The 12271-nt window shown below is 44.7% G+C and overlaps 1 protein-coding gene across 1 annotated transcript in view; it reads left to right on the top strand.

Moving 5' to 3' along the window:
* The first annotated feature begins 788 nt into the window (after positions 1-788).
* The window catches only part of LOC134285627 (uncharacterized), a 44897-nt gene continuing 33414 nt past the window's right edge, over positions 789-12271 (top strand). Inside the window, exons 1-4 of the mRNA XM_062846788.1 lie at positions 789-1129; positions 1187-1303; positions 1359-1486; positions 1780-2448. Of these exons, the coding sequence (XP_062702772.1) occupies positions 1038-1129; positions 1187-1303; positions 1359-1486; positions 1780-2448 (1006 nt within the window). The 5' untranslated portion in view covers positions 789-1037. The remainder of the gene's footprint in view (positions 1130-1186; positions 1304-1358; positions 1487-1779; positions 2449-12271) is intronic.

Below are 12271 nucleotides of genomic sequence, written 5' to 3'. Positions count from 1 at the left end.
GATAGTGTTTGCAAAAAATGCTCTCTTGAAATCAACGCTAAAATTGATTTCTTCACCGTCTGCGAAGGAGAATGCGCCTTCATGTTTCACGCTAAATGTGTGAACCTGAGCGAAGATGTATTGATTTAATTAAGTGTTCTTTCTGCGCATGTGGTTTGGATGTGTGACTCTTGTATGTTGCAATTTCGAAAAACGAGAGACAATATTGGACCCAAACGTTGTATAGAAACAGTGCGAGCGAAGCCAATTGAAGAAGAAGTCCAGGAGCTGAGAAGTACGATTGCGGATAATTTGCAGACTCTGTCTAAAATTGTACCACATGCCTCTACGAATAGTGTGAAACCATGTCACTCAACCCCGAACTCCAGCGCTTGAAAATTGAAGCGTTTTACCTCAGACGAATCAAAATTTGCTTTTCTTTGACCGGCGCTTTTCAACCCAAAGCGGTAGCAATATGCCTTCATTGGCTAACATGCTTCAGAAGCAAGTGGAAGCGGGAGCAATGAAAAATATGAGTGAGAGTGACGGACGACGATTCAGCGCCGTGCGGCTCTCTGAATCTCTCTCTTCGCCGGTGTATACGGCAATGAATATGCTTGATTTTTATCTCGTTATAACAGTGCAAATGACATAAACGGGAATTAAATCGATTATAATAGTCACGTCCATCATTCCCTTATGGATAAATTGGTTATTTTTACAAGTTTTGAGCAAAAAATAAATCCACTGAATCATTTACACATCTTCAGCCTCACCGCAACAAGCGAGAAATAATGGTTACCAGCAGACCCCCTCAACTTCATCCTTTATTTGGAAACATAACTGCAGCGCCATCAGCAAGCTTGCGAGCAATTATAGAAGTAAAATAGTGGCACAAGTATGCTTAGATTTTCATAGCTGATATGTTGTTATGGTTGCCATGCGTTGTTATTTGTTTACGCGACACTTGGTAGGATCGGAAATTCCTGAAACAGAATTCAATGTCCAACGTTGTTTTATGTCCATCGTCGTAAAAGCATAATACTAGTTATTTTAAAATGAGTTCGCGAAGATGCGCTGTTTCCGGTTGTGTAAAAGGAGCTGTAGGTGCGTCGACAAAATCATTTTTCAGAGTTTCTGGAAAACACAGGTATTTCTTTTGCAAATTATGCAATCGTTATTTTCAGCTAATTTATGTTGCTTTCAGAAATTTCGACGTATGGAAATCTTTTTGTGAAAACGATGCCGTCACTAAAAACAGTTTTATTTGCTCTGACCATTTCGTGGATACGGACTTCATTAATAACCGAAATTATTCACAAGGGTATGTTTTAAAAGCACAGTATTTTTGCAACTAAATAAACCATTCTTTTTTAAAGGCTTAAGCCACACGCTGTGCCAATTCGCAAAGGAGCGTTGAACTCAGCTGAATCCTCCAATGATGTCTCAATGGATGAGGAGCATGATGATTTCCGAGAATGTGAGATGGACGTTTGCGCATTAGAAGGTATTTTTGAATTACATACATGCTTATGAATTACTCTATTGTCGTTGCGGTTGAAACCCGAAGTTTCCCCACACATGAAAATTATTTGTTTAAACCAGACGGAAAACCTAACGTCGAACACGCTGCGCTGGACAGCGGATCTGGTTTTCTATCCAGCGCTTAATGCCCGTCGTACGTGTATGACACACGGTTTGGAAGAGAAATCGATTTTCATGTGTCAAAAACTCCAGATTCCAACTGCACGAATGATATATGCATAGCAATACTTATCACACATTTGTATCGTTTTTTAGAAGTCTACGATTTCGATTTGGACAATGTTGCTGGTGAAATCGTTGTCGATGATGATAAGGAGACTTTCAATTTCCCTTGCAAAAAGAGGAAATTGCACGTCGATACGAGTGCAGTGGAACATGACCATGATTACTTTTTCAATTGGTCGGAATACATGAAAATGAAACAAAAAATAAATGATCTGCAACAAGAGAACTCAAAATTGAAACTAGATCTGAGAAAGAAAGCGAGTTTGTTGATTAAAAAGAATAACATTATTCGGAGGCTGCGTGCAAATTATCGTCAACGGCCCACGACATCTCAGGTCTCAGTATTGCGGGATCCATTGCTGGTCGAACTTCAGAAAAATAAAGATAGGAAGCTTAAAGGGGCCAGATACACAGATAAAATGAGGAACATGGCATTAGTTGTAAACTATTGCTCTCCAAAAGCGTATCGACAAATGCGCACATTCTTTCGCTTACCGTCAGTGAGCACAATGAAGAAATGGCTATCGAAAATAGAAATTAAAGATGGGTTCTCAGAAAATATTTTGAAATTACTGAAAATCAAATCTGAAACACTACCGGAAGATGAGAGAGTGGTCACACTGTTTTTAGACGAAATGGCAATAACTGAAAAGGTTTCATATGTCGCTAACGCCGATCTCCCTGGCCAAGTTCGCAGGGGTTGACGGTATTAAAGTGAAGGAGTTTCATTTTGATTATTGTAATGTAGTGTTCTTTAGTGAAACATATCACCTTTTTAACACTTTAATGCACCTCCAACGGTTCATCACGAACCGGCTGATGCAGATGGAGTATGGCTGATCATATGCATCAGACATGCTCGATAAACACGGAGGAACCGCCAGGGCTCAGTAGAGTCTATTCCCAAGCAATAGTTCCAAGTCGGTGGGTTTAGAGAAGGTTTTGATGATCATTACAAATCCTAATAAAAGTATTATAGGATTTGTGACAGGTTTTGGAACCTTTTACAGCCAGCTGACTTCAAAATGTTGTTTGGGCTCTATTTCCCACGTTTCTCGGTTGATTTTGATTAGTAATTTATTAATGTGATAGTCGCTTTTTCGATTTTTTACAATGTTAGTTGGTCATATTTTTCTTTAAATAATGCAATTAAAATCAACCGACGAATTAATAGTGGAAAGGAGTTTTGCAGCACTTAATTGTGCTGATAGATTCGAAGCTAACGTGCGAACATTTAAACGCATTGTTGACATCAATGCGTTCGACGTGACATTTTGGACAAAAGCTGACTGCTTTTTATTAACTGAACAACGTTACTTTTGTATGAATAGGTTGACATTTCTAGACCACGCATGAGAAAATGACATGGTTTATCGAGGTAGGAACCGATAGGACAGAACGAATTTGAATATTTTCCATAGTATTTGTAGGGGGATGAATACATAATAGTTGACAAGCAATTTTTGTTTTATTACAATCAACTGACCAACTTTGTTGGCGTATTTTTGTTTATCTCTTAGATGGTGTTATGACACCAACAGAAAAATATCAGGAGTTCAGTTACATGTTTCTGTGGGTTTTTCACCGATGACAATTTAAGGACACAAGAGATGAACACAGAGAAGTAGAAATCAAGAAAACAGTTTGACACAGAATCGACTATATTTTAACATACGGGTTCGACTGATTCGACGAATCTATCTAGAAGTATCTAGAAGACAATTGACGCTAAGATTGAAAAAAAAGCTTGCAGTTGGGACTAGACTAAAATAGTGGCCGATAGGAAACAATGCGCTAGACAGCATTATTATTCATTTTTTAATATTTACCCTATAGGCTTTTCGCCGGTTGACAGTACAGCATTTAGCTGTGTACGAAGATACGGATTAGTTGGTGTACAGATGACAGGGTTCTCACGGGGAGTGCTTCAAGCGAGGATTACATAACAACTGACAATAAAGAAACCTATTTTCCTTGACTTTCTACGCAATGGACATCCGACCGAACAAACGTGTTTTCGTTAATCTCCTCTCTCGTCTCTTTTTAATAACTACATTCAGCATATTTCCAATAAAACTACACTTCAATAAAGCAAAGACTAAAGCTGCTATAATAGAACAGACCAGAATGACTTAATTGACTATTACCTTGGAGATCTACTTCATATAACAAGTTGACAAGAACCTAACTAAATACATGGACCATACTACAAAAAACAATTGACAAAAAGAGTAAAAAGGAAAACTTTTATTAAAACTATTTTTGTTCAACGCAGGCCAAAACAGTGTCGACTTGGGCCACGCACGCCTACGTACTTCTGTGTGTTGAAACAAAAATAGAGGCTCCTAGAGGCAAATGTAGGGAAAGGGTGCGGTGTAGAACATAAGCACAGTGTTGCTACCGCCGTAATCACTTTGAAAAAAAAAAAAAAAAAAAAAAAAAAAAAAAAAAAAAAAAAAAAAAAAAAATATGTCGCTAACGCCGATCCCGATTACATACTTGGTTTCCCAACCAAATTACCAAACCAACAGGGCAGCGACGTCAAAGTAAGGGCAAAGTCCTGCTTGACTTTGATGATAAAAACCATGAAAAGCGGTATCAAACAAGCAATCGGATACTTTTTCTGCAGCAACTTGGATGGAAAACAGTTGGGATCCATAGTAAAAGAGGCATTAGTCAAAATTAGATCAGCAGGATTTATTCCAAAAATGGTAGTGTGCGACCAAAACTCTACCAACCGAGCCATGTTCACCAACGTCTTTCAAGTATCTGAAGATAAACCATATTTTGAAATTGATGGAGAAAAAGTATATTGCTGTTATGACGCCCCACATCTGCATAAATCAATTCGAAACAATCTGCTCCGTCATAATGCCGTTTACAACGGCAACGTGTGTTCGTTTCAACACATCGTGGATCAGGGTTGTTAACGTTAATCAACGATTAACGCCGTTGACGTTAATTTTCGCCGAAATCAACGTCAACGGCGTTGCGTTAATTTTTGTGGTAATTAACGTTAACGTCAACGGGATGCGTTAAATCAACGTTAACGAATAGCGTTAATCCAACCGTTAATTACTCACTGTGATATGAAAAAGACACGATAGTGTTGGCTGGCAGTGCTTCCTAAAGGTGCCAGGATGAATATTGTTTGTAAAGATTTTTGTGTAGTCATCTGGCCTCGCATTTGGCCTGGCCGGCGATTTCGATCTGTGTAGTTTGGATCGGCACGCGCAGTTCATTCCGAGTTTCTCTGGCCTGATCACATCCAGCCATGGTATAGATAGACCTGGCGTAATAATTAAATAACATACATTCCACGGCTCAGGGCCTGGGAATCCCTTTTATGGTAAACTCACTCTGATGACGGTAGATATCGGTTCACTGTTTAGCTAGTCACGTTGCATCTTTGAGATGAGAGCTTATTCTTATTTTGTATTTATTATGAAATAAGTATTTCATTTATTATTGTGCTAACGAAGGAGGTTGATTCGAGCTTGATGCAATGTTTTTTTAATCGCAGTAGACATGTCAAAAAATGCAAAAAAATTTTCACTAGGCGAGTTGTTAATTGAACCTATCGTTTGTTTGATGAGTTGCACCGGTACGATGTCATGCCACACGATAAGTTTCTTCTGCAACAACCAGCCATTTTATCAAAGAAGGCTCAGGCTAATTTGGTTAGAAAATTGCAGATGTAAATAACAACAAATTGAATTAGCCTTTGCACCATTATGTGCTGTCTTCCTCACTCCTTCGAAAAATTTGACAACGGGGCCCTCAGTAAAAGTCAAATTTCCTGTGGGAGAGAGCAAGAAAGCATCAAAGGCTGCACAGGCTAATTTATTTTAGACACTGCGGCGGCTGAAACAGTTAATTAATTAACCGGAGGAATTGCTGGACCAGTGCTCATAAGGAATCCTTTAGAAGCTCCTCGTATATTAACGGTGATGAATTCTCCCAAAGGATTTAAACAGGATTCCTAGCATTCGCCTTGAGATTTCCCCGGAAAAGACTGCAGGAAAAATTCTCAGCTGGAATTACTGAAAGATTTCGAAGTGGGAATTGATGAAAAATTCCTCTGAAAGAAAGAATGTAAGATTCCCTGACATTGCGGGAGCGGTAGGGCTAGAAATTGCCAAAGAATTATTGCAAGTAACTACTGGAGAATTTCTACGAGTATTACTCAAGCAATTTTTTCGCAGATTCTCCTAGCTGAATTCCAGATAACTCCAGGAATTTCTCCTAGGATTCATCAATAATTTCACCGGGAATTCCATCAGGAATTCTCACCGAAAAATCCTCCTGAAACTAATCCGAAGATTCCTACTCCTCCTGGAATTCCTCCGGGTATTCCTCCAGTATATTTTTCGGGGATTCTCGTAGGGATTCCGAATATATTTCCGAAAATTCTTCTAGGAATTCTTTTGGGATTTCAACAGGAATCCCTAGAGAGAAATACCTTCAGGAATTTTACAGGGAATACCAACAGCAATTCTACCGGGGATTTATCGAGGGATTTCCGCCAGGGATTCCACAAGGAATTCTTCCGGGGATTCTCCCAGAAATGGATTCCTCCAAGAATTCCGCCGGTGATTCTTCCAGGAATTTCTCTGAAGATTCCACCAGGAATTTTTCCAGAAATTCCGCTGGAAATTCCTTCGGAGATTCCTCCTTGGCTTCCTACAGGGATCCTCCAATGATTATTCCAGGAATTTCTCCGAGGATTCCTCCGGGCATTTCTCTGGAAATTTCTCCAAGAATTCCTTCGGAGATTCCTCCAGGGCTTCCTGCGGGGATTCCTTCAAGGATTCTCCAGGAATTCCTCAGACGACTCTGCCTGCAATTACTCCGGGAATTCCACTGGTAATTCCAGTAGAGATTCCTCAACGGATTCTACCGGGAATTCCTCCAGGAATTCCACCAGAAACTCTTCCGGGAATTCCTCTGGGTATTCCTCCAGCATTTTTTTGGGGTATTCTTCCAGGAATTCCACTGTATAGGGCCATAGACTGATAGGGCTGTTTGCAGTTCAGAAGGAATTTCTCGGCCTATCTTGATGCATGGGAAATTCCTTGCCTGAATCGCCCAAGAAACCGTTTTTCGTTTTGCAGTACGCAGTTGCGAAGAAATGACAATTCAAATGGCAGTCACCGTAGAAAGTTTCTGCCAGGAATCGGTCAAGATGTTTCTTGAGCGATTCCTTTTGAACTCGAAACTGCGCTTATATAACTTTAGGAATACATTCGGGGATTTTTTCCATGAATTCCTCTAGCGATTCCTCCTAGAATTTCTCTAGGGCTTCCTTCAGGAATTCTTTTAGCACTAATACAGCACTTCCACAGAGGATTCCTCCAGAAATTCCTCCGAGGATTCTTTCAGGAATTTCTCCGAGGATTCCACCGGGAGTTCCTCCGAAAATTTCTCTGCAAATTCCTCCATGAATTCCTTTGGAGATTCTTCCTGGGCTTCCTACGGGGATTCCTTCAAGGATACTTCCAGGAATTCCTCCAATAGGCCATATGAATAGAACTGAGTAATTCCGCTTTACTCAGATCCCTGTGAAGGTTCACAGAGATTTGCTCCACGGCTTCACATAGAGAATTTACTCACGGCTTCACAAGAGAATTTACTCAACTTTATTCATATGACCTAATGGCTCTTCCTGAAATTCCTTCGGTACATCCATTAGAGATTCCTCAAGGAATTCTACCGTGGATTCCTCCAAGAAGTCCACCGGCGACTCTTCCAGGAATTTCACTGGGGATTCCACAAAGCATTCCTCCAGAATTTCTCCCGGTCATTCTTCCTAGGATTCCTTCAGGAATATCACCGTGAATTCACCTAGGAATTCCTCCGTAGATTCCTCCTGCATTTCCTCCGTAGATTTTTCCAGGAATTCATACGGAGATTCTTCCAGGAATTGCTTCAAGGACTCTTCCTCGAATTCCTCTGGAAATTTCTCAAAAAAAAAAATACTCCGGGGATTCATCCAGGAATTCCTCCGGTTCTCTTTCAGCAATCTTTTCTAGGATTCTTCCACAAATTTCTCTGGGAATAACTCCAGAAATTTCTCCGCGAATTCCTCCAGAAAATCACCCAAGGATTCCTCCAGGAATTTCTCCGGGGATTCCTCATGGGTTTCCAATCCAGCTATTCCCGCCTGGTGTTATTCCCACCGAAGATTCCGAAAACTCATCCTGGATTTTTTTTTCGGGAATTTCTCCAGGAATTCCTTCTGACATTATTCGGGGATTCCTCCAGTGATTCCGGCACGAGTTCTTGCGGATATTGCTAAAGCATTTTTTTCAGTGATTCTTCAGGGAATTTCTCTGAATATAACTCCACGAACTACTCCGGGCTCTTTCAGCATTTTTTTGGGGTTCTGCCTGAAATTACTCTGGAGATAACTCCAGGAATTTTTCGGGGGATTCATCCGGGAATTCTATCAGGGATTCCTCCGGGAATTCCTTCAGGGATTCCTGCGGCAAATCCTTCAAGGATTTCTGTGGGAATTCCTTCAGGGATTCATCCGGGAAACCCTCCAGGGAGTCCTCTGGGAATTCCTCCAGGAATTCCTCCGGGAATTCCTTCAGGGATTCCTCCGGGAATTCCTCCAGGGATTCCTCCGGTTATTCCTCCAGGGATTCCTCCGGGAATTCCTCCAGAGATTCCTCCGGGAATTCCTCCAGAGATTCCTCCGGGATTCCTCCGGGAATTCCTCCAGGGATTCCTCCGGGAATTCCTCCAGGGATTCCTCCGGGAATTCCTCCAGGGATTCCTCCGGGAATTCCTCCAGGGATTCCTCCGGAAATTCCTCCAGGGATTCCTCCGGGAATTCCTCCAGGGATTCCTCCGGGAATTCCTCCAGGGATTCCTCCGGGAATTCCTCCAGGGATTCCTCCGGGAATTCCTCCAGGGATTCCTCCGGGAATTCCTCCAGGGATTCCTCCGGGAATTCCTCCAGGGATTCCTCCGGGAATTCCTCCAGGGATTCCTCCGGGAATTCCTCCAGGGATTCCTCCGGGAATTCCTCCAGGGATTCCTCCGGGAATTCCTCCAGGGATTCCTCCGGGAATTCCTCCAGGGATTCCTCCGGGAATTTCTCCAGGGATTCCTCCGGGAATTCCTCCAGGGATTCCTCCGGGAATTCCTCCAGGGATTCCTCCGGGAATTCCTCCAGGGATTCCTCCGGGAATTCCTCCAGGGATTCCTCCGGGAATTCCTCCAGGGATTCCTCCGGGAATTCCTCCAGGGATTCCTCTGGGAATTCCTCCAGGGATTCCTCCGGGAATTCCTCCAGGGATTCCTCTGGGAATTCCTCCAGGGATTCCTCCGGGAATTCCTCCAGGGATTCCTCCGGGAATTCCTCCAGGGATTCCTCCGGGAATTCCTCCAGGGATTCCTCCGGGAATTCCTCCAGGGATTCCTCCGGGAATTCCTCCAGGGATTCCTCCGGGAATTCCTCCAGGGATTCCTCCGGGAATTCCTCCAGGGATTCCTCCGGGAATTCCTCCAGGGATTCCTCCGGGAATTCCTCCAGGGATTCCTCCGGGAATTCCTCCAGGGATTCCTCCGGGAATTCCTCCAGGGATTCCTCCGGGAATTCCTCCAGGGATTCCTCCGGGAATTCCTCCAGGGATTCCTCCGGGAATTCCTCCAGGGATTCCTCCGGGAATTCCTCCAGGGATTCCTCCGGGAATTCCTCCAGGGATTCCTCCGGGAATTCCTCCAGGGATTCCTCCGGGAATTCCTCCAGGGATTCCTCCGGGAATTCCTCCAGGGATTCCTCCGGGAATTCCTCCAGGGATTCCTCCGGGAATTCCTCCAGGGATTCCTCCGGGAATTCCTCCAGGGATTCCTCCGGGAATTCCTCCAGGGATTCCTCCGGGAATTCCTCCAGGGATTCCTCCGGGAATTCCTCCAGGGATTCCTCCGGGAATTCCTCCAGGGATTCCTCCGGGAATTCCTCCAGGGATTCCTCCGGGAATTCCTCCAGGGATTCCTCCGGGAATTCCTCCAGGGATTCCTCCGGGAATTCCTCCAAGGATTCCTCCGGGAATTCCTCCAGGGATTCCTCCGGGAATTTCTCCAGGGATTCCTCCGGGAATTCCTCCAGGGATTCCTCCGGGAATTCCTCCAGGGATTCCTCCGGGAATTTCTCCAGGGATTCCTCCGGGAATTCCTCCAGGGATTCCTCCGGGAATTCCTCCAGGGATTCCTCCGGGAATTCCTCCAGGGATTCCTCCGGGAATTCCTCTAGGGATTCCTCCGGGAATTCCTCCAGGGGTTCTACTGGGAATTCCTCCAGGGGTTCCTCCGGTAATTCCTCCAGGGATTCCTCCGGGAATTCCTCCAGGGATTCCTCCGGGAATTCCTCCAGGGATTCCTCCGGGAATTCCTCCAGGGATTCCTCCGGGAATTCCTCCAGGGATTCCTCCGGGAATTCCTCCAGGGATTCCTCCGGGAATTCCTCCAGGGATTCCTCCGGGAATTCCTCCAGGGATTCCTCCGGGAATTCCTCCAGGGATTCCTCCGGGAATTCCTCCAGGGATTCCTCCGGGAATTCCTCCAGGGATTCCTCCGGGAATTCCTCCAGGGATTCCTCCGGGAATTCCTCCAGGGATTCCTCCGGGAATTCCTCCAGGGATTCCTCCGGGAATTCCTCCAGGGATTCCTCCGGGAATTCCTCCAGGGATTCCTCCGGGAATTCCTCCAGGGATTCCTCCGGGAATTCCTCCAGGGATTCCTCCGGGAATTCCTCCAGGGATTCCTCCGGGAATTCCTCCAGGGATTCCTCCGGGAATTCCTCCAGGGATTCCTCCGGGAATTCCTCCAGGGATTCCTCCGGGAATTCCTCCAGGGATTCCTCCGGGAATTCCTCCAGGGATTCCTCCGGGAATTCCTCCAGGGATTCCTCCGGGAATTCCTCCAGGGATTCCTCCGGGAATTCCTCCAGGGATTCCTCCGGGAATTCCTCCAGGGATTCCTCCGGGAATTCCTCCAAGGATTCCTCCGGGAATTCCTCCAGGGATTCCTCCGGGAATTTCTCCAGGGATTCCTCCGGGAATTCCTCCAGGGATTCCTCCGGGAATTCCTCCAGGGATTCCTCCGGGAATTCCTCCAGGGATTCCTCCGGGAATTCCTCCAGGGATTCCTCCGGGAATTCCTCCAGGGATTCCTCCGGGAATTCCTCTAGGGATTCCTCCGGGAATTCCTCCAGGGGTTCCACTGGGAATTCCTCCAGGGGTTCCTCCGGTAATTCCTCCAGGGATTCCTCCGGGAATTCCTCCAGGAATTCCGGGAATTCCGCTGTGGATAACTACAGGAATTCCTATGGGATCTCTTTCTGGAATTCCTCCGGGAATTGCTTCAGCATTTTTTCAGGGATTCTCCCAAAAATTTCTCTGAGGATAACTCCAGGAATACCAGGAATTTCTCCAGGAGTTCCTCCGGAAATTTTTCCAGGGTTTTTTTACAATAGATTTTTTTCAGGAATTCCTTCGGGTATTCCTACAGCATTTTTTTTTTTCGGGGATTCTCCCAGAAATTCCACCGGGAATTTCTACAGGAATTCAGCCGAGAATCACTGCAGCAAATGCTTCGGAAATTCCTTGGAGGTTTTCTCTAGAAATTCTTCCGGGGACTCCTCCTGGAATTCGTCCGAGATTTGCTTCAGGATTTTCTCCGGGAATTCTTCCTTGAATTTGTCCTGGAAGTTGTCCAGGAATTCCTCCAGGGATTTGACCAGGAATCCCTTCAGGGATTTTTCCCGGAAATCCTCCATGAAATCCTTCAAGAATTTCTCCATAAATTCCTTCTAGGATTCCTCCTGGAATTTCTCCGGGATCACCTCCTGGTATACCTCCGGGATTCCTCCGAGGACTTCTCTTGGATTTCCTCCAGGAAATCCTACTACAAATTCCTCCAGCACTTTTATCGGGGATTCTCCCAGAAATTCCTCCGGGGATAACCACAGGAATTCCTACGGGAATTTCTCCAGGAAATCCTTCGGAAATTTCTCCGGAAAATCCTCTAGAAATTTCTCCAGGCATTCATCCGGGAGTTTCTCCAGGAATTCCTAATATAATTTCCTCCAGGAATTCCTCCGAGTTTTCCTCCAGCATTTTTTCAGGGATTCTCCCAGGAATTGCGCAGTGGATAACTCCAGAAATTCCGCCGGGGATTCCTACAGGAATTCCTTCAGGAATTTCTTCATGATTTCAGCTTCTAGAAATGCCTTCTGGAATTCTACTATAGATTCTTCCAGGAACTCTTCCGGGTATTTCTCCAGCAGTTTTATTCGAGGGTTCTCCCAGGAATTCCGCTGTGTATAACTCCAGGAATTACTCCGGAAATTTCTCCTGGAATTTCATTTCGAATTTCTCAGGCAATTTCTCCAGGAACTCCTCTTTGGATTTCTTCAGAATTTCTTCTGGGGTTCTATCAGAAAAATCCCTGGAGGAATTTTTGGACAAATCCTCGGTGGGAACTCTTGGAGGTTTCCTCGGTGGGAATTCCT

The sequence above is a fragment of the Aedes albopictus genome, chromosome 1 (genome assembly GCF_035046485.1).
Source record: "Aedes albopictus strain Foshan chromosome 1, AalbF5, whole genome shotgun sequence".
Lineage (NCBI taxonomy): Eukaryota > Metazoa > Arthropoda > Insecta > Diptera > Culicidae > Aedes > Aedes albopictus.
This window is presented reverse-complemented; position numbering and strand designations above follow the sequence as displayed.